Source organism: Cherax quadricarinatus, chromosome 36 (genome assembly GCF_038502225.1).
Source record: "Cherax quadricarinatus isolate ZL_2023a chromosome 36, ASM3850222v1, whole genome shotgun sequence".
Lineage (NCBI taxonomy): Eukaryota > Metazoa > Arthropoda > Malacostraca > Decapoda > Parastacidae > Cherax > Cherax quadricarinatus.
In genome coordinates this window covers 5,237,202-5,261,287 of record NC_091327.1, presented here as the reverse complement: position 1 = coordinate 5,261,287, position 24,086 = coordinate 5,237,202, and the positions used below count along the sequence as shown (strand labels likewise).

Below are 24,086 nucleotides of genomic sequence, written 5' to 3'. Positions count from 1 at the left end.
GGACCAATACCTTGGCGTGTAGCATGCGCTACACGCTTGATCCAAGGCTTGGATCAAACGTGTAGCGCATGCTACACGAAAAGGTATTGGTCCAGTGTGGGTAGATTGGTAAAGCACTGAGTACCTTGTCCTTAGGTTCGTAGGTTCGAGTCTCCTTCAGCCAGAGATCAGTGTTTATATTATATATATATATATATATATATATATATATATATATATATATATATATATATATATATATATATATATATATATATATATATATATATATATATATATATATATATAGTTACATGCGCACATACACACTTGCATTCCTCCCTCTACATCACGACCCTTTCTCCCTTTCCCCTCCCCTTCCCTGCCATCACTATATCCAAGCAACAATCAAATTACTGCAAAGAATTCAGCATATTATAAACGACCTCTTCCTTCATTATACTAATAAATCAATGACAGCGAATACCATAAAGAACCAATGAGAACTCTGATCTCAACACAGTGATTACTGAGTGGTGGTCCTGTGAAATCCGCTTTACTTGTCAACCTCTGCTGGCAATAAATCTCGAGTGTGTGTGTGTGTGTGTGTGTGTGTGTGTGTGTGTGTGTGTGTGTGTGTGTGTGTGTGTGTGTGTGTGTGTGTGTGTGTGTGTGTGTGCGGTAGTATTAGTGCCGGAGGTGTACGTGTAGCAGTGAGGGGGCTGTGCGTGTAGCAGTGAGGGGGCTGTGCATGTTGTGTGCTGGTCTACAACCACCCTAACTTTGAATCTCAAGATTCTGTCAAGTGTTGGAAGTGTTATATTGGCTGTCATCTGATATGGCTAATAAGGTAACTTTATGAAGTATTTTAAAATCTGTCGTCCCTTGTGTACACTGTCAGGATTTCAAACTTACTCGTGGAAACTGTCAGGAACAATCTGGCGGCTGTTATTGCCTGAAAGTTAGTAGGAATATCTGCTTCGTTATAAAAGCCTGGCATTTTGCATTTTTCGTAACATTATTGATAATTATATATCCTCAGGTAGTGGCGTTGATGTATGTGCTGACAGTGGCGTTGATGTATGTGCCGACGGTGAATGCTGCAGCAGAAATTTTCTTTTCTGAACCCTACAGGTCAGTCCTGTTTTTTCAAGAAAAAAAAATTAGTTGTACGGAATTTATTTTTTTACAAAACATTTAACTAATTTATATATTAAGGAATTATTTTTCTGGAATTGAATAACCTAGATTGATGTTATGCCATCATTGCCTAGGTTTGTATTTGTCACCAGGCCCTGTGGTCCGGTGGCTGGAGCTCTCGCTTCACACGGCGATTGTTCGGGTTCGTTTCCTGGCGAGGGTAGAAACACTGGGCGTTTATATTATTCCACCGGCTGTCTGTTCCCCATCAGTAAAATGGGTAACTGGGTGTTAGTCGACTGGTGTGGGTCGCATCCTGGGACATGTACATGTGTTTGTAGAAATTGATATTATACATCAAAACTTGAGCCGAGCTGAGGATCCAGTGGTTTTCTCTGGCTACACTATCACGATTAACGTTAATAAATTAACTCCTAGACAGTTCTTCCAACTATTCATTATTTTTACTTAAAGCATCATAGGCAGCCTGGGCCCCCAACCACCAGCCACCAGCCCCCAACCACCAGCCCCCAACCACCAGCCCCCAGCCCTTCCAGGTACACTACCTTCCTTTACCTCCTCCAGTGCATACGTAGTATATTGACCTTACCTTGAGTGACCCTGGTGTACCCTCTTGGCCCCCCCCCACCACCATGCGAAGAGTACATCCCTCCCCCAGCAGTGTCCCTACTTCCCTCTCCCCGTGAAGAGGTTACCTCCCTCATCCCCTCCCCCCCCCCCCCGCGAATGCAGGAAAAAAAGTTATATGATAATATACACTTAGAAAATCCTAGAGGAACTATTCCCAAATCTGCACACAAAAAATCACTCCCTACAAAAGTAAGACACGACAGGATATGCAGCAGCCACTCCAATGAACAGGAGGGGCGCCACGAGTACGCTGAGACAACACAATAAGTCTCAGGAACCCAAGACTGTTCAACTGCCTCTCGGCACACACAAGATGGATTACTAATAGACCCCTTTCTATCTTCAAGAGAGCGCTGAACAGACGCCTCAAGTCATTACCTGACCAGCCGGCCTGTAATTCGTACGTTCGTTCACTTGCGGCCAGCAGTAACAGCCTGGCTGATCAGGTCCTGATCCACCACGAGGCCTGGTCACGGACCGGGCCACGGGCGTTCACCCGAAACCCCTCCTCCAAGTATACTATTTGTGTAAAGATGACTAGTTGAATAATATACTAATGCATCATTGCATATCGCCTGCGGCAGTTTCTTGCAGGAAAACCCCTGTTACTGTGGAGTTCTTGGTAGGACAAACCTCCCTCGATGACACGTCTCGCTCTGAGCACCATGCTACTAGCCCCACCAGATCTACCTGGAGTTCATTACCTTTGTAACTAGTTCAGCTATCACAACTTTGGGGTCCAGTCCCTGGACCCATTATGTACCTCTGTAATCTTTTAACTACCGCCCACAAGATGGGTATGGGGTGCATAATAAAGATATTAAACTAAACTAACACCTACCCAGGCAACCTCGGGCCCTGCCTGCCCACCTCTTTTGCTCTCTTCAGGTAGACATAGGTTGGAAAGGGGGCTCTTGAAAGGGGATCTCCATGAAAGGGGAAAGGAAAGGCTGGTTAAAGCATAAGGAGAGAATGAGCTCTGCTTCAGTCACCCAGCTCTTAACCTTGAAGGGGATTTCACTGCCGCCTCCTGCCGGTAATAGTTGTTCTGGGGTGCCTGGTCCCAACAGCTGCTGGCTCAGTCAGTGGTGCGGTTTTCTGGGGTTCCATTAGGTGCCACAGCTAATGTAGTGCCTGTTTTCTAAGAAAGCTCAGCAGAAGTGATAATCATCTTGCTGACCTAATCTGTGAGCTACCCAGCACTTTCATCCTCCTGGGTGGCTATGCTGCCCACCATCCTATGTTAGGGAACTTTGTACCGGACAGAAGTTTAGTCTTCCCTGACACTCTTGAGTGCACCCCTCGTTCAGGATATCGTGCAAATGCTTTCTTAGGCATAGACCTCTTGGCTTAACTTCCATAGGGATAATATGCCTCTCCTGGAGCCTTAATCCTTCCCAATAGTTTGCCCTCTGCAGTGGAAATTGGGAAATAGCGATTCCTTGAAACTGTCCGATCCCGTGTTTTTTTTTTTTTTTTTTATTTAAAACATGACGGTACAAAAATATATAAATATATAAAACATGTTCAATAACTAAACACCATCCTACCTACAGGTAACATTACACCTCACACTTGCAACTCCGTGTGGATACACAACCCCCTCCCCTTCCTTTTGTTCTCTCATCCTATCACTTAACCCAAGCATGTTGGAACTACCCGACAGAATTACACAACGAACACTTATCTACCCATTCCTTAAAATGGTACATAACTGGTACCCTCAGATGCATCCATTTTTCACTCCACATTGATGACGTAAGCGAACACTAGAAAAACATTCCAGACCATGCAGTTCATTGCACTGAACATATACACACCGACATATTACACGCCCCCCCCCCCCGGTGGTTATCCAACACCACTATTGACAACCTAACATACTACAAACAATGGATGTTACCTAAACTGATTTCACATGTTTTTTACCTCCCAACTACAGTGTCTCAACTTAACATTGATAAGATTACAAAGAAACACCGACTTAAAAAAAAAAAACAGGTCATTTGCGTGAATACTAAAGACGCATCATGTAATCCCCTCGAGGAAGGTTCCTTGATGTTGGTGAGGGGCTCTTGATTTAGGGAATTGGATCTGTGCTCCAGTTCCCCGAATTAAGCCTGAATGCCTTCCACATCCCCCCCCCCCCAGGCGCTGTATAATCCTCCGGGTTTAGCGCTTCCCCCTTGATGATAATATGTAATGCTGAGAATTCAGCACAGGAATTAAACATATTTAACAAACAGGTATAAATGTCTTATCCTATGTTAATATTATCTCTTCACAACTTTATTGTAACTCCCCTTAAACACAAAATTGTCTACCCCATATTTTAAAATTACACGACTTGCAGGTCTCACTACATATAATACAAAGCCCACAGCTAAAACGTAAGCTAGTACATTCAACTAGCAAGAAGCCCCCATACAAGTTGACAGTACTGTACCATCACCAATGCAAGCTTACTTAACACCTACAATACACAAATTACTCTGTACACAGTACATGTTTTCCAAGCTCGCAGGCCAAACTGGTCAAAACGTGCAGTTATCTGGTGACTGTGCCACTTCCAGCAATAATGCACACATGAATTACAAAGTATAATGCAACATCTCTGAACACTTGTTCATACTCTCAGGCCAAACAAGTCGAGACATGAAGATCACCAGTAACGAACAATAATGCCACACACATTAAATACAAAATTATCTTTCTCTGAACACCGTTCAGAAACTCGGCGCCCACTCCATGCGGTACAAAGCACCCAGAACAAATGTTGATGCAAGTACATGTAACAGATAGGATAAAACCTCCAAATTACAGTGCCATTACCTCTTCACTCAATGTCACACACAATATATACAAAATAAAAGTGCATCGCCAAACATTAACAGTAATGCTATAAGATAAACTTGTCACACACATTAATATACCACATTCAAAACCCACCTTCCCCAAAACCCCTCTAACTCACAATCCCCCCCACACAATCAACCTCTACGACACGCCTGAACACGCCAGCTCTCCCCCCCTCCCCCGGGGAGGCCAGCCCGTTCATGCCCCTGACAATCTATAAAATCCATTAATCACTGAATTGGAAATCTCTTGTCCTCCGAGAAATTCCTCTCCCACCTCGCCCCATATATTTCCCTGTTGAGACTGTCCTATAAAAAGATGCAGCTAGAGCCATCCTACGTCCCCCCGCCCCCTTTGCCTATGATATAAAAACAAAATCAACCACTAAGTAAGCCACTGTCCTTTGAACCTTCACCCCCTACCCCACCACTTTAAACTAAGCGCTCGCAAAACCGACAGCCCTCCCCCCCCCCCCCCCCACATACTGAATCACTTTCCCCAACCATTCCCTGGCAAGCCCTAGGCGTTCGCAAAAATAAGACTACATTTATTTATTTATTTATTTATTTAGAAATTTAGCATACAAACAGAGGTACAAAAAATACAGGTAAGAGCAGCATGCCAAAGCCACTTATATGCATAGCATTACGGGCTGGCTTAAAATTAACTTAAGATTAACTAAGCAATGATGAAATCAGTGATAAGACATTATTGTAAACAGATAACTATAAAATACAAATGAGTATTACAAAGACAGGTCCAATGGTTGCATGCATTGCTGTTCATTCAGTAGAATGGAGTATTCTGTTAGGTAGTGTATTTAAAAAAATAACAGTTAGGTTTAACAATTATGAGAAATTTCAATTACTCAGATATGGTAAACATGAGGAAATTAAATCTTCATCAGAGTACAAAACAAATTCTGGCCACAAAATAGAGCGAAACACCAACGTCAAAGACCTGGGAGTGATTATGTCGGAGGATCTCACCTTCAAGGACCATAACATTGTATCAATCGCATCTGCTAGAAAAATGACAGGATGGATAATGAGAACCTTCAAAACTAGGGAGGCCAAGCCCATGATGACACTCTTCAGGTCACTTGTTCTATCTAGGCTGGAATATTGCTGCACTCTAACAGCACCTTTCAAGGCAGGTGAAATTGCCGACCTAGAAAATGTACAGAGAACTTTCACGGCGCGCATAACGGAGATAAAACCCCTCAATTACTGGGAGCGCTTGAGGTTTCTAAACCTGTATTCCCTGGAACGCAGGAGGGAGAGATACATGATTATATACACCTGGAAAATCCTAGAGGGACTAGTACCGAACTTGCACACGAAAATCACTCACTACGAAAGCAAAAGACTTGGCAGACGATGCACCATCCCCCCAATGAAAAGCAGGGGTGTCACTAGCACGTTAAGAGACCATACAATAAGTGTCAGGGGCCCGAGACTGTTCAACGGCCTCCCAGCACACATAAGGGGGATTACCAGCAGACCCCTGGCAGTCTTCAAGCTGGCACTGGACAAGCACCTAAAGTCAGTTCCTGATCAGCCGGGCTGTGGCTCGTACGTTGGTTTGCGTGCAGCCAGCAGCAACAGCCTGGTTGATCAGGCTCTGATCCACCAGGAGGCCTGGTCACAGACCGGGCCGCGGGGGCGTTGACCCCCGAAACTCTCCAGGTAAACTCCAGGTAAACATTTATGATATACAATTTATATGGTTCAGTTATTCAGTATTTATTTGGTTTTGAGTGAGTAAGTGATCTTTGAGAAGAGACTTGAATTTATAAACAGGTAGTGTTTCTTTTATATTTACAGGTAATGAATTCCAGATTTTAGGGCCTTTTATGTGCATTGAGTTTTTGCATAGCGTGAGATGGACACGAGGAACATCAAAGAGTGATCTGTGTCTTGTATTATGGTCATGTGTTCTATTGAGGTTGGCAAGGAGATGTTTGAGGGGAGGGTTAATATCAGAGTTAAGTGTTCTATGTATGTAATAAGTGCAATAATAAGTATGGATATTTTGTATGGTGAGTAGGTTGAGTGTTTTGAATATTGGAGTGTGCTGCCTGTAGTGAGAATTTATCATGAAAAGCCGATTCATCTACCATCATGCAACAAATATCGTTGGAGCGCAGCTGAATTGCTGCTGGAACTCTTATGTGTGAACTGTGACTAGTGATATACCTAGTGAAACACAAATATCTTGATTTGACTTCACTCCACCTCGCCTCTCTCCCCTCCTTCCTCGATTTCCAACTCAGCCATTCGCCTCTATTTACTTATGGTCTAGAGGCGGTTTTTGCCAGACCACATAAATGCTTGAGTGCCCGTGTCAGTCCTCTGTGCCGCACTCCACTCACCTTACGAATAAGTCTCCTGTGTGCCTACCTGCCTGCTACAAGCAAATATCCTAGTGGTTGTGTTAAGTGCTGCAGATTTGTTGTAACTATTTGCACGAGTGGATTTCACTGACTTAGGACATTGTGCTACCATCAGTACCTACGTAGGCTTAAAATGAGTGAGGAATGTCTGGCCTGCTGGGTGACCTTGAAAATGGCACTATAAGACTCGCATGCCACTTACACCCATACTGCGTGTGTCTAGTGAGGTGAATGTCCCTTCCTCGACTTTCCTATTCACCGGTATCCCTTAACTCGTCGCCATTATCTACATATGGGATAAGGGCGAGTTTAGCTGATCCAGGCTAAACAGCGCTCCAAGCCAGCCAGTGAAGGCCAAGTTACAGAATGCCTTTGTGAACGTTCTACAGTGTTCCGGCCGTACCTTCGGTGTTGTGAGAACTAGTTCTTAAGTAGTGAAAATTTGTCTGTCATTCCAAGACACGTGTGCTAGATGTGTTAAGTGCTGCGGGTCTGGAGTAATTAACAAGTAGTACAGTGTTGGTAACTCTCGAGACGACTGTGGGCCCAGTGAATGACCTTGAAAATCGCACTGCGACCCGCAGGCCACTACACCCATATTGCCTGTGTCTAGCGAGGTGAATATCCCTTCCTTGTCCCTTCTCTCTTATGGAATAAAGGCGGTTTCACTGACCCAAAAGTAACAGACTAACTCTTCCATCTCAAGCAGCTGAACTAAAAGTGACCTATGGATGTGAACGAAGTAAATGATGGTGAAGGCGAATTCGTACGTTTTAGAAGTAAGGGAGCTTTGAAAAAAGAAAGAGGATTTCAAAGGAGACTTGGTGCAAGAAACAACGAGAGCAACAACAACTATTGCAGAACGGTTAGGCTTGATTTCCCTGCTAACACTGAGTTTGAGGTCAAGTTTAGATGGTTTTACGAAGCTTCATTAGACAATCCAGAAAAAAACCTTCGGATTCGCTTTCGGCATGACGAGGATAATTACGTTTGTTACTAACGACCCAACATTCATAGAAAAACTTCTTACTCATAAATATGCTAACATCCAACTCCAAGCTGCCCCACCAAGATCACCTAAAGTACTTATTGTTATCCACAATGTCAATAAGTACATGGATCCTAAATTCCTGTTGTCAGATCAAGTTGCAAACCCTCGTCGACTTCCAAATGATCTGATATTGGCTGAGTGGATTGGTCAAGGGACTCCACCATCATATATCTACTCTCGTGCAGCGCTTAACAGGAGTTACAAAATAGCTTTGTACAAAGCACCTCACCGTAGATGCTACAAGTGTCAGCGCTGGGGTCACATTGCTTGGAAATGCTCATCTAAGTCACACTGGTGTGCAGTGTGCCAAGGCCCATCCTTCTCACCAGTGCTATGATATGATCAAGAAACACCAGACCGTTGCATTAGAATGTATCAATTGTAAGACTCCAGGAGTCGCAGCTGCTCATGCTGACTGCAGAGCGAAAGCTGCCCACATCGCCAGCCGCAGAGCTCCCGCCTCACCCATCACCCCCCATGATGAGGCAATAGGCCTACCAGATACTTCATGTCTGAATACTGACCCTTGCCTGAACTCAGACAATATGGTTGAGCGAGTCACTCTGGGAGTACATCAACAGAGCACGATCACGTCTGCTATCAACACTAGTAATGCTGCTGGTGTTGACACCATCTGTCTGGCTGAGTCAGCTGTCAGTCAGCCACCTGACTCAGCTGATCGGGACTTCATACTTCCTGATGACGCTAGTCTTGCTGGGGTGGTACACAACATGCAGCTGCGCATAACAGTACTGGAGAAGCAACAATGGTGTTTGAAACAACAACTTGAGCACCACGAGGAAAAACTTAGAGGTTGCAAATGAGTACATCAACCCACAGATAGTCAGCCATTATGAAAATGAGTGTGGTGATGATGAACAAACTGATGATTGCAGTGGTGTTAATAATCACAAAAACGATGAATCTGATAGTGGTGTTTACAATCACAGTGAAGATGATAAGGGCAGTGAAGGCCATCATGATAGTCAACCTGATGAGTGTAATGTATTGATAGATACCGAGTGTGGAGATGGCCCGGTTGTTGATAATGGTGTATGTATCACTGGTCATAATGATGAGGGAAGTGATACATGTGATGATAGTGATGAGTGTAATAAAAGCGGAGAGTTGAGTGCGAGGGATAGTGTCACCTTCCATACATTCACAGACAAAGAGCGCAGTGACCTCTGTGTACAAAGACTCCCAAGAGGTCTCACTAATGGAAGTGCACTTAGGAGACTCATGGATAAGGATAATACTGATGATATTGATATTGATTATGTCTGTTTGTTATTTAGTAAGTTTTTTCATTTTGCTGAGAAATTGAAAACTATCCCTGGACTTTTATAATGGAACCAAACTCGTATAAACTATCCATTTTAAGTTGGAATATTGCGTCACTTAGAAAAAGATTTTCTGACCTGCATCATAAAGTAACCACTGAATCCATTGATATTGTGTGTCTACAAGAGTGCAGAGTCCCTGAAAAATCTCAACCCCCTAAATTGCCATCGTTTGTTGCATATAACCTCAAATCTACTAATTCTTGTGTTCTATATATTAAAAAATCACTTCCCCATCAACTTCTTGCACATAAGAAAACAGAGGGGCTACAGTATCACGGTGTTAGGATTTATATTGGGAACTCTGCTCTCAACATATTTAACTTGTACGCTCCTGCTGATAAGTTTAATTACTTGGAGCTCCCAACTTGTGCTCAGTCTGAACCTACTCTCATTATTGGTGATTATAATGCAAGACACAAAAGCATTGGAAACTCTCAGTTTGGTAATCGTAATGGCAATCAACTGTTGTCACTCTTAAACAGTCATGATAATGTGCAAATTGTAGGTGACCTTGAACCCACACACATCTATGGAGGTGTCCTTGATCTGTGTCTTGGCTTCAACATTACTTCTGCCAGCTGTGAGTCTTCCATTGTAACAGATATAGCGTCTGATCATTTCCCAAGGCTAACCTCTCTAGATATTGGTAATACTATTCTCCCTGGTGGGATATTCAAACGGAAACGTCTTAATGTTTCCCCTGATCAACATGATGACTTTGTTGCACATGTGACTGACTGGTATAATTCCTATGAGTGTACCTCTGTCGAGACTTTTAACAATGACCTTGTGAGCAGTATTCAGAACTTCTTAGAGCCGCCTCTGAAACCTCCTACTACTCTAAATCCAAATGACTTCCATAATAATCATAAGTCTTATAAAAATCATACCTATTACAATGATTCTAAACTTCGAACATTGAAACGTACTGCTCGCAGACTAGGCCTAGCCTATAGAAACCATCGTACCCCTGAAATGCTGAGCCTCTTCCAAACTGCCCTTGCTGCTGCCAGAGAGCGTATGACAGAGCTGCGGCAAACAGACTGGGAACAATTTGTCAATGGTCTCAATGCTCACACCCCACTTAGCCGGGCATGGAGGGACATAAATAGAATTAAGGGTAACAGAACTGGGCAGATCGCGCACCCTCATCCCTTGCATAGGGCGAATGAGTTAGTCAGTGCTTGGGCTGCTACATCTAGCTATGACAGTCTTCCCAGTACCACACAGGCGAAATTAATGGACAAATATGATGCAAGGGAGAGACTTGTTTGCTTTATGCTCAGCAAGGCAGATGACTGCAACATTCCTTTCACTAATTATGAACTTGATGCAGCACTAACTAAGGGCAACTCCACGTCGCCTGGTGAGGATGGTATTACTTACAACATACTCAGATTGCTGTGTCGAGTACCAGGTAATCCTTTACTTGAATTATATAACATGAGTTATGTCACTGGGGAGCTCCCTAAATCATGGACCAATAGCCTCATTATTCCCATTCCAAAGCCCAATCAACAAAACTCATTTCGCCCAATATCCCTTACTAGCTGCTTGTGTAAAACATTTGAAAGGATGATTCTTAATCGTCTTATGCACAGAATTAAGGAATTCTTGTCACCCCGGTTGCATGGCTTCATGCATGGAAGGAGTGTGCATCATTGCATTACCACCTTTCTCACTCTGCACACTGACAGCTCATACACTACGTTCCTTGACCTTAAATCCGCTTTTGATGTAGCCAACAGACATGTAATCATTAGTGAACTTGCCAGAATGGATGTTGGAGGATGGCTTCTCCGCTGGATTAAAGGTTACCTGTCCAACAGAAAGTCGTCTGTGTTGTTCCAGGGACATAGAAGTGTAACTAAAGATTTTGAATTAGGAACCCCACAGGGAGGTGTGCTTAGTCCCACCCTTTTCAACATTTTGATTAATGCCTTACTTAATGCCATGCCTAGCCAGCCCCATCATTATATGGTTAGTTTTGCTGATGACATAATGATTCACACCACCGGATTCTCCAACACCCAAAACATTCTTAATCATGTTTTAGCCTCGTGTCAGGACCTGGGGTTAATAATCTCAGGGGATAAAACAAAGATACTCAACAGGCGTCCTCCTCGGCAGAGAGGCACAGTTCGTCAGATCCAGTTGCATGATGGGTCTCTTCTAGAATATGTAAGCAGATACAGGTATCTAGGCTTTGAGGTTCCACTACTTGGACCTGTTGTAACGAGACTTTGTCGCCAATACAAAGAAAGGCTGAGAGCACTTAGAGTTGTGGCAGGTTTTCATCCCAGGTATGGTGCTAATGTTAAAATTGTGAAAATGATGTATCTTGCTTATATTAGATCATTGGTTGATTATGCAGCGCCACTACTTGCACTCGTGTCTGACTGGAAGCTTGGAGGGCTGGAAAAACTGCAAAACGAAGCAATGAGGATCATCCTAGGATGCCCTCGTACTGCTAAAATTTTAAATATGCGGAAAGAACTTAATATTCCAAGCATTAGAGATCGTGTTACTGAAAGAAATATCCTTATTGGGGTCAATATGCTTAGGCTAGCCCATTCAAACCCCTGCACAGAAGCCCTCCAAACTTTCCTCAGCACTGGTGAACATCCTTCCAGATGGATCGAAAAAACTGGAACCGACCTCCGCATGAGCCAGCTACATGATCTATATCAAGTTGGACAACAGACACATTTCCCTGCTCCATGGGATATTACCCCATTCCAAACTACCATTCCTCCATTTCCCCCCAAAACTCTTCTTAAATCACAACCAAAGCTTCGTCTTGAAGCCAAACATGATGCCTTAGGCTGTATTGATAACTTAGTCACACAGAACAATCTTTCACAAATTATTTACGTCGATGGTTCTGTTCACCAGTCCACTGGTGCAGCTGGTAGTGCTGCTGTTGTCATACAGAGTGATGGCTCTCATAAAGAAATTGGAGCACGCATCAATAACTGGGCCTCTACCCTTCAAACAGAACTGTTTGCCATACTCCTTGCACTCAAATGTGTCCATGTATCTAAGGTTGACACTTTAATTGTAACTGATTCTCTGTCATCCATAAATGCTCTCAACTCATTAAGTATAAATTGTGGCATGCTTTTGTCAGAAGCCAGACACAGGTATGGTAAGATTGTGGACAGTGGAGTCAGAGTGCACATGCTGTGGATTCCATCTCACATTGGTCTTCAGATGCATGATAGAACTGATAAATTGGCTAAGCTGTATGCTTTCAAAGAGGGAGTAGATTACAATCTTGGCTTGTCAGGTAGTAGTTTGAGAACAATAATACGAAAAGAACTTCAGCTGAATTTTATGGACTTAAGGCTCAGGGAGATTGACACCAGTGAGTCCATCTATCATCATTCTATCATGCAGGAGGAGCCACATGTCTATGGTGCATCCAACAAGATAAGTAGACTCTTGGATGTCACTACCGCCCGGCTCCGGCTGGGTTACAAGTATCTGTGGCAGGTTAAATCACCACCACCAGATGTAGACCAAACGAAATGTAAACTTTGCCAGATGGACTATTGTCACACATTGCGTCATTATGTACTGGAGTGTGATAAAATTAATGAATTTAGAAACAACTCACTCAGAAGTGTTCAAGAAATGGCTAAGTATTTTATCCACAGTGGTATATTGCAGACCATTCTGGAGAAATACCCTGACTTTGCTAGCTGTAAATAAAGCATTACCACATGTGTGTGTGTGTGTGTGTGTGTGTGTGTGGGGGTGTGTGTTGGTGTGGGTGTGTGTGGGTGTTGGTGTGTGTGGGTGTTGGTGTGTGTGGGTGTGTGTGTGTGGGTGTGCGTCCTTGTGTGTATGCATATATTTGTACGCTCGTGTGCACATGTCCGTGCGTGCGCCCTCGTGTGTGTATGTGCGCGCGCGCACTAGTGTGGGTGTATGATCCACTTAATATTTGTATTTATAACTCATTACAATTGTGACCAGGTGTGGACGTATCAGTGGTTCATTACTTTGTAATTTGTTCATGACTGTAACCATGTATAGGAGTGAAGCTGATTCATTACCTCTGTAACTTGCCATGATTAGTGACCAGATCTACCTGGAGTTCATTACCTTTGTAACTAGTTCAGCTATCATAACTTTGGGGTCCAGTCACTGGACCCATTATGTACCTTTGTAATCTTTTGACTACCGCCCACAGGATGGGTATGGGGTGCATAAAGATATTAAACTAAAGTGTGTGTGTGTGTGTGTGTGTGTGTGTGTGGTGTGTGTGACTCAACAATCAATATTTGCACCAATAACTCATTACAGTTGTGACCGGGTGTGGAAGTGTGAATTGCTCATTACTCTATAATTTGTTCATGATTGTAGCCAAAGTATAAACGTAAGTAACCATTCTACAGAATTCATTACCTTTGTAACTTGTGAGCTCATTACCTTTGTACCTAGTTCAGCTATCAAAACTTTGGGGGCCCAGTCCCTGGACCCATTACGTACCTCTGTAATCTGTAAATACCTTTGTAACTTGTCATGATTGTGACCAGACTTACCTGGAGTTCATTACCTTTGTAAATTGTGAGTTCATTACCTCTGTAACTTGCTCAGCTATCAAAACTTTGGAGTCCAGTCCCTGGACCAATTATGTACCTCTGTAATCTTTTGACTACCGCCCACAGGATGGGTATGGGGTGCATAATAAACATATTAAACTAACATCTACCCCACAACCTTGACACTCCCCACCCTCCCTTATTCGTCTATTATGTAAAACTACCCCTGACAGCAAGTTTTCCATGGAGAAACCTATACATTACCTCCCTCATGTGCGGCAGGATACGTAACCCTTTTAACCGACCCCAAATGTCTTCCCATGCGTACATCGGATACACCCCTTCCACAGCCACCCTAGGCCATAGCTTCCTCTCCATGGACCCTGCTCGCATGTTTTTTGGATCTCTGACGAGCATTAATAGACGCAACAACTCCTCGGTCTCGCAAATCCCGTCCACTCCACCATCTACGAATATCTTCCTGCACCATCCTGAACCCTCCACCCCCCTCCCCATGGAGCCATAGAAACCCGTGCTTCACATGTACACTCTTCAACCTTCGTTCCAAGTGAATTAGCCCCAGCCCTCCCTTGGCAACTGGAAGTGTTACCACCTCCCTTAACCAATCTCATCTTGAACCCCAGATAAAACGGAAAACCCTACCCAACAATCTCTGGACATCCCCATACACCAAAGGGTATAATGCTGCCACATGCCATATTTTACTAAATAGAAGCACATTGACCACAATGACCCTCTGGTGCAACGCAAGATGTGTCAGCTGCAACCTTGTCAATCTTCCCAACACTATCTACCACACCCCTTGAATTAACCTCCCTCGCCATCTGTGCATCGCCCATATACACAACACCACAGATCTTCAACCAGGCCACGACTCTCCCCCTCACCCACACCCTCCTGCCCATACCATGCACCTAATCTCGTGAGCTTTGATTTATCCACATTCACTGCCTTACCTGTTGCTGCCCCAAAAACATTTGACCCTCCAATCCCTCCCTCCCACTCGCTAGGACACTTGTGTCATCGACATAACCTATGATACCAGGTCTCCCACCATTTAGCTCATCCCTTACCCCCTCCCGCATGCACCTTTCCACGGCCCTATAAAAAGGATTCTGTAAACATGCAAATATTTGTGATAAAGGGCATCCCTGTCTCAATCCCCTGCCCACTTGCACATGCGACCCCCACCCTCCCATTAATCTGCACACACATTCCGGCTTCCTGATATAAAGTACGTGCCCATTTTACAAAGTCCTCCCAAACCCCTGCCACCTCATGATTCTCCACAAGGCTTTCCTCTCGACACTGTCATACGCCGCCCTCCAATCTGGCGCTAATACCCCTCATTCCCCCCTTACGTGAACACTTGATAAACCTTCTAATAACCCTATGCCCCTCATATATTGATCTCCCCAGTATCCCATATTGACCCCCCACTATAACCTTTCCAATGACCCTCTTAATACAGTTTCCCAAAATTTTCGCAGAGTTTGTAGTCTGTGCACATGAGCGATATCATTCGATAATCCATCATGTACTATCACCCCTTTGGCACCAAAACTAAAAGCACTGTCACTTGCAACTCCCCCAACGCACCCCCACTCTTTCATGATATTAAACAAGTGCACCAAAAAGTCTTTAAATACACCCCAATGCTATATATAAAAGTTAGCAGGCAGCCCATCTATTCCCAGCGCCTTACCCTGACTCTTACCCATTAATGCCGTCCACACCTCTTCCTCCATGATAGTCCCCTGTAACTGTTCCCTGCCGTCCCTGTCAAGCACACGCTGAACTCATTCTCCCATCTCCCTTAATGCCCCCTCGCTCACACCCGCACTTCTCATATACGCACTAAGCCAAGCATCAACATACCCCCCCCCCCATCCCCTCCATGGTAACCAGCTCTTGCCCCACCCTATACCCCTCCATGTCCTCGTGGACCCTCAATCCTACCATTTCCATAGCAATGCACCTATGCGCCTGCCCTCGCAGGACACACGCTGATGGCCTATCGCCCCACATGACCTCTAACCCCCCCCTAAAACCCTTGCCACATCGAACTGCTCATTTTACAGTTCCGTTAGTCATTCCTTCACTCCCTCTGTCTGCCACTGGGGCTCCCATCCTCCCCCTTCCTCTCTCGTAATACTCCCTTAATTGTCCCTCAAGATACCTAATAAGCCCATAAGGCAGCAGATTCTCATGCCTTCCCTGATGAACATGGAACTCTCGAATCCTCGTCTTTGCCATTGTATCCCACCAGTTCAACACATTCCCCTTAATACTTGCAAATAAGACCCTCCCCTCGACATCTCGAAGTAACCGAACATTCAATTTCCAATAACTCTTATAACTGTTCGGCTGTCCCTCCCATCCCAATTCTACCAAAACACCTCTGATCTGAAAAAAAACACATCCAAGACCCTTACTCTCCGAACCACTGCTTTTCTCGTTACGTATATTCTGTCCAGCCTCACCGCATACCCCTGCCTCACAAAGGTGTGCTCCACCTCCCATGCTGCACCCCCACATCCACCAACCCCACCCCAGTTAACAGCTCCCTCAAAATGCTAGAACAATATCCCGCCCCCTAGGTTCCACATCCCTACGACGTATGACACAATTCCAGTCGCCTCCCACCACAGCTAAAGCTGGAAGCAACCTCAGGTGATATACCAGCACATCATGTACAAACTCATTCTTAACCTGCCTGTCCCCCTCCGCCGGACCATAAACACACAGGATATCTTGTCCCTTCCTCGTGTCCCATCCACTCGTATAGCCCTCCCCTCCCTCCTCACAATGATGTACAGTAAACGGGCTAGCCTCCCTCATCAAAATAGTCGCTCCTTTCAATCTCAATGAGTGTGCCGCATGTACAGTGTACCCCTCAATCACTAACATACAACCCTTCCTGTGGTTGTTCTTGTACAAACACGTCTGCACCATACCTAATGAAAAGCCCATGAAACCATGCACACTTCCTATCGCTTCTCAGTCCATTAATATTTAGAGACTCTTGAAGCCATCAAAGGAGGTTTTCCTTTACACACTGCAACACCCCTTTGCTCCTTCCTCCTAATACTTCCTTGGGCTTCATGCACCCTTCTGGGATCTCCTTTCACAGGTCCCTTGCCCCTGGACACCCCAGGTCAATGCTCCTCCACATCCGCCCAAACCTTTTTACCTGAACACTGTGCTGGAGTGAGCACAGTCCACATCCAAGATCATGGCTGCTCTCTTCGGTGACCCTCGAGCCTTCCTCCCAGCCTCCACCCGGAAGCCATCCTCATGCACTTTGCCACCACAGTACCAATTTGCAAACCAGCATCAACTTGGGCCTACGACATGGCCCCCCCCCCTGCACCTCTTGGAACCAATGCAGCATCCAGGGCACCCACAAGCCCCTCAACGGAGACCTCACCTGGGGTCCTTAACAGGTCATGGAGCACTGAGTCAGTGGTGGCCTCCACGGCCCTGTCCTCGCCAAGCAGCACCTCACCTCCAGTCTCCGGTGCCTGCCCAGCAGAGCTCAACTTTCCCGGAAGAGTTACTCCCTCCCTCAATTCAGCCTCGTCGACCTCCACACTCCAAGTCTTGCGCAAAGGAGGCGACTCTGGTCATGTCTCCTCCATAGTCTCCTGTTCCTCAGATGCCTCCTTACATTGATCATCCGCCTGTGAACCCTGTCGCTGAACACACTGCACAGCAATGTGGTCATAGGTGCTGCACAAGTGACGAGTACGTCGTTGCCCTGCCTAGCTGATGTACCAGTTAATGTGCAACATTTGGAGTATGCCTACGGCCTAGGTCTTCCACTTAGATCATATTTTATATAATTACCTGCGTGCATGTAAAGAATTTTAATTTTGAATATTTGAGAACTTGAATGGCATTGCAACTGTTGGTTGTTTTGACTTGCTATAATAGTATTTAATAGTTAATTTTTATCAGGAGCGAAGTTCTAAAATGTGAAGGAAATCTTCAAATATTAATAGGTCTTCCGTAGTCAGATTGCTAGAGCACTCAGCTCAGAGGCTTTACGATACTGGTGGAAACATTAGGACGTGTTTCCTTGAGATACCTGTTGTTCATGCTCACCCATCAGTAAAATAGGTACCTGGGTGTTAGTCGACTGGCGAGTCTCATCCTGGGATAAAAATTGACCCAATTTGCTTGAAATGTTCTGCGTAACAAGGGCGACTTTCTATATAATAGTATGTCACTGATGTCAGCTAGGCCTGTATGCCTTGTACTTCTTAGAAATATATTAATATTGCTCAAGCTCTTTCTGTTGTTGACTTTAGTCCTGGACAGTCTCATTTGCTCCTGCTTAGTTGCCTTGCAATCTCAGTGCTGGGAGAGTATAATTAAAATTATTGTTCGTCTTGCTACTCTGGCTGCTGCTTAGCTGATTTATCCACCAATTCCCAGCTCTTTTTGTTGAGATTAAACACGTGAAGATGTCTCCCACAGCTGTTAACCTGCCTGTATAGACTGTCGCCGCCCTGTGGCGCCAAACCCACAGTGGCTGCCGTTGCCTGCTGGGAGGCAGGCGAACAGTCTCCCGTGTGCTTTCAGTGGCTGCAACTTCCTCACCTCCGCCCTTTGGGTACGTGTTGTCCACTGGCAAGCAGTTTTTCTTCGTCTCCGGTTTAGTGTGGCTGCATCTCTGAAGACTTCCTTTTCTTTTTAACTGATTTTTTTTTAACCAATATCTTTTTTAGGTGTGACACGGGTTAGTTATCTTTTGCGCAGTAATTTTCCAAGAGGCCAGTCGAACCCCCTTCACTGAGGTAGTAAAAGATACCCACACAGTGGACAGGCAAGACTACACTACTTGGATAACACCAGCGCCTCTCCTCTCTAGTATCTCCTTCCTTTTATCTGGACCGGCTGGACCTGCTTCCACGTAGGTGGAGATATTCATCTGGCCGGTGCCTGTGGCAGTTGTCCAGGTGATAAACGCACGGGATGTCTATCCTAGGCAAGTACTCTGTACATACCTGGAGTTTACCTGGAGAGAGTTCCGGGGATCAACGCCCCCGCGGCCCGGTCTGTGACCAGGCCTCCTGGTGGATCAGAGCCTGATCAACCAGGCTGTTGCTGCTGGCTGCACGCAAACCAACGTACGAGCCACAGCCCGGCTGGTCAGGAACCGACTTTAGGTGCTTGTCCAGTGCCAGCTTGAAGACTGCCAGGGGTCTGTTGGTAATCCCCCTTATGTGTACTGGGAGGCAGTTGAACAGTCTCGGGCCCCTGACACTTATTGTATGGTCTCTTAACGTGCTAGTGACACCCCTGCTTTTCATTGGGGGGATGGTGCATCGTCTGCCAAGTCTTTTGCTTTCGTAGTGAGTGATTTTCGTGTGCAAGTTCGGTACTAGTCCCTCTAGGATTTTCCAGGTGTATATACGCTTGACCCCCCACGCAGCCTGTAAATTTATGATCAACCTCCAGATGTGCTGTTGTCACCATGGCAACTGCACAGGGACCTCTTCAATCCTCGAACATGGCCCTTCTCAACTACTCTAAGCCGGATAAGGATACTATCCAACCAGCTAACATTCTCTTCACTCAGACTCCTCTCATCAATATCTTTGGGACCAACAATGGTTTTAGTCATTCTTGATGCTACCAGCTATATCTATAAAAGTAAAGATGCTCGACTCGGGCTTTCTCATGCTGGTTTTGCCATCAACTGGGCTCCTGACCACAAGGCCAGGAGCACAGTTGTGGCAAAATATGTTGACAACTCTGCTACAAGCCTGTGATCATGACAGACTGAATGACTGAAATTTCTGCTGAAAACGTTACTGTTGAGCTCCGCTGCCCTCCTTGCTACATTGTAAAATTTTGCTGCTCCACTTCTTCTGAGGCTGAAATTGTTTAAACACGGCATTCGTGCCAAATACTTAATCATTCCTTCACTGTTTCTTCCAAATTATATCTGCCCTCCAGTGTTTCGAGCGTCTTAGTTTTGGTCACATGAAGGTATCTTGTGTTAAGCAACAGGTTTGTTCAAGGCGCACCTCTACTGGGCACGTGTGGAAGCAATGTTCAGATCCTGCTAAGTGCATCAACTGTACACAATCACAGTGCCACTTTCTCCCAATGTCCTAAACGCATGGAATACCGAATACGTCATTTCATTGCATAAGGACAGCCTTATCAACCACCCTAGTCCTGTTGCGAGCCTACACACAATTCTACTCCATCCACAACTACTACTGCTCACCATACTACTTCCTCGTCTACATATGGTGCTACATTGAAGAAACACCTTCAGCTGAGATCTCATTCAAACCTTCCACTGTTCTTGAAACAATACTGCTGACTACCGTTTACTGCACTAAGACTTTAAGTTAAATATCCTACTTTCCTCAACAAGCTTCTTAGTTTGTAGATGAATGGTTCAGAGAACCGACATGTTGATAAATTAGATACATGTGCAAATCTTGGGTATCTTTATTGATACCCAAGAGTTGCACATGTCTAATTTATCAAGCTTCTTAGTAAACAATCTCAACCCTGTTTTCTTCCCTCTTGACTTCTTCCTTCCTATTGATTGGAACGACACCTCTGTTATCTTGACATCATCAATGTCTGCCTCAGATCAACCTATTCCAACTCTTCATTCTACTTCCCGTTCCACTAGCTCTACTACAGACACCTAGACCACCTTCAATCTAATCTCGTCCATCAGCATCACTTCCTCGCACTCCTCAATCACACTTTTAATTCCTCTCCTGTGACAGCACAAGAACTGGATCGCATTATGACTGATGCAACCCCACTCTACCTCTACCACCACCACCACTCCCATTCCTTACCAAAACTACAACGCTCAAATGATCACTATACAAGACACCAGATGGTATACTCGTTATGGTAATCAGAGATGAGCTGCAGACACCACTATACCAACACCCATCCAGTATGGCTTTTAGTCTCTCAATATACGTGCCTATAACTCTCACACTCACTCACACACTCACACACACTCGTTAAAATTCGTCAGAACGCCCAGACGTACTGTTATTAAACAGCACGTGTGCAGGATGCTCAGCGAATCCCACTTCAGTTACACAGCTCGACAATCTCCTGCTCATCCCTGGAATGGCATAACTATTCTGGTGAACAGCACTATGAAACCTGAATTCTTGTCACCCTTCCCCCCTTTCTCCTAACCAACATGGAAGATAACTACTACAATTTGTCACATAACACCTTATTCACCTTGGTCCACACTCCCCCCACCAATTTCACTCCAAGAGGCCAGGGAAAACCTGGCATTACAAAGAGCCAGTAATCACCTTCACCTCTTCATATCATCTGGTTCTCTTTCAGGCTCTGATCATATTACTATCACCCTTCATTTCTTAGTCCCATACCCATTCCCGTCAACCCGAACTTCAGCTCACAAGCAGACTGGGGCATGAAAATTACACATGTGCAACATCTGGGTTTCTTTAATGTAGACGTATCGCCATCCAGTGGCTGTATCAATACATATTCTAGGACATTTTGAAGACAGTAGAGATGTATACAAAAGATAATTAGTCCCTCAGCCTTGGAGTTGGTGTGAGGAACACCGTAGTCTCTGAGATTCTGAAGCTCAGACAAGAAAGCGGGCGTTAATATATAGTCGTCAGGTGAAAAGGGGACGGGTAGCAGACGAAGGCATTGTCACTGGAAGGCGGGATTTCCCAGTAGAAGTGTGTCATACTCCAGGGACGGGTTAGTGGAAGTGGGTAATGTCTGTCCCTTGGGTACGACCTACTACCACTAGGGAATCCCGCCTACCAATGACAATGCCTTCGTCTGCTACCCGTCCCCTTTTCACCTGACGACTATATATTAACACCCGCTTTCTTGTCTGAGCTTCAGAATCTCCGAGACTACGGTGTTCCTCACACCAACTCCAAGGCTGAGGGACTAATTATCTTTTGTATACATCTCTACTGTCTTCAAAATGTCCTAGAATATGTATTGATACAGCCACTGGATGGCGATACGTCTGCATTAAAGATACCCAAGTGTTGCATGTCTAATTTTCGTATTGTCGGTACTGTATACCATTCATGTACAGACTGGGACATGTTCTAACAACTTGATAACGCTCACTCAACTATAACAGATCTATATCAGACGTGCATACAACATAAGCTGCTGAGAAAGCAGTGCACAAACACACTGCAAGGTACTCTATTCTTTTTTCATCCTTCTGAAAGAACAAAGCGCCTTCTCACATGCTACAGACACCGCTTTAACACAAATCAAAACACAGCCTCATACGCTGGATATCTCTACTGCGGATGCATATCGTCTGCAGGAAGACCACAATAGACACTGGCAAACACTCACTGACATTCGAATACAGATAAACACTAAGGTCGTGCAGCCGCCGTGGAGAGAAGACGTCTTCGTTCCTGCTCTTGGGTTATCCTGAGTAATTCTCGATCGGAGCAACTCTTGAGCACTGTTCCTCGAGTTTTTTCTTGGGTTATCCCGAGTTCTCTACCAGAGCTGAGAGGAAACTTGGTCACTTCGAGCCCCATCCCATCAAGAGGGTAAGGCGGTGACTTGCTTGTTCACCCCTCTTCCCCATCCTCCCCTCACCAACATTTACACTGGCCCACACACTAACACTGCTTATATTGCTATCCTGACTTTCCTATCTTCTTTTTCGGCAACTTCACCTTTGGCGAGTTAACACAAGGCATTTTGACCATCCAGTAGCCCTTTTTTTAATCCGGCTGATCTCTGCCTTGGGCCCTGTCCCCCCCTCACTTCTCGAGGGTAGGCTATCTTAGGGGCTGACCTTCATAAGTCAGCTGACTTAGGATGTTTAGGGCTTCCACCAAGGAAAGATTCAAACAAAAAAGCAACTTCTCTATCAGATGTACCTTCCTGGACATCATGGCACGAATACGAGTACGAATACGTGTCGATGACAACCAAGTCTAAGAAGGAAATTCTCGAATGTATTTGTTCAAATTCAACTGTTGCTCCGGTGGATGTTTTTCAAACCCACGCTGGGGCAGTACTTCTCTCTTCTGAAGTTACTCAACTGCTTAAGAATGACGAACTGTGTTTGTGGAGAGAAGTTTCGTGAGAACTCAGTGGAGGAACTTGTTGCAGACTTTATTCAGGAGAATTCTGAACTTAAGGTTGTCCATGCATATAAATTATCTAAACCTGCCAGCAACCAGGTAACATTAAAGTTAATACTTGACACCTGAAGCAGCCAAACTAGTACGTCAAAATGGTTTCAAATGTTTTGGCACCAGATGTACACCTGACCAAATCTCTTGAACGGTTTGTCAGTGTTACCTCTTCAAGGGGGGCTCCTTGGCGTGGTGAAGAGGCTCTTGGTCTGAGGAATTAGACCTATCGGTCTTCTTCCTCAGACCGAACCTAATTACCCCCCAATCTCCCCTCCCCTATCCCATCCTCCCCTTTTTCCTTTCCTCCTCCTCCTCCCCACTCCTCCCTTTTGCCCTTCCTCTTTTTGTCCTTTGGGATTTCTCCCACAGGCGCGCTAGTTCCTAGGTAGGAGAAAGGATACCGGGGTCCATCCCATTCCGTTGAGGTTCTTAGCGGTGGCGTAGTTTGCCGTGGAATCTGGATCGCCTGGGGATGTCCCGATCCCTCTCCGGTATCCCTGAGTAGCTTTAGGTGTCTTTCGGGCAACGAGTGTATCTCTGGAAGCCACCTTTCGGATTCCGGGGGTGGTGGCCAAAGGAGGTATGCTTTGTGGCGGATATCCGGCCGCCCTCTCTTTTGTCCACCGAGGTAGCTCGGCAGATGTGAGGTTGCTATCCCGGATTGTTAGTTTACTAGCATGATGGGTAGGGTATGGCACGGGTTCCATGCTGCATCTGCGCTACTTGCGGTGCTGAGGTCCTCTTGGGCGCGGAGGGAGATTTCTGGCCCTTTCATTCCTCCTAGGACCTATCCCTCCCCGGTCCCCCCTTTTGTTTTTCTTTTTTTTTATTTTTTTTTTCTTTTTTTTTTCTTAAAAATAAAAAGAAAGAAGTAACCTAACCATGGCAGCCCTAGTCCATGAACCTGGTACCCCCGGGCCC

The 24,086-nt window shown here is 45.1% G+C and overlaps 1 protein-coding gene across 1 annotated transcript in view; it reads left to right on the top strand.

Annotated features, from left to right (window-relative positions):
- The first annotated feature begins 642 nt into the window (after positions 1-642).
- LOC128691336 (uncharacterized) overlaps positions 643-24,086 on the top strand; it is a 95,826-nt gene continuing 72,382 nt past the window's right edge. The window contains exons 1-2 of the mRNA XM_053780153.2: positions 643-829; positions 1,022-1,113. Of these exons, the coding sequence (XP_053636128.2) occupies positions 818-829; positions 1,022-1,113 (104 nt within the window). The 5' untranslated portion in view covers positions 643-817. The remainder of the gene's footprint in view (positions 830-1,021; positions 1,114-24,086) is intronic.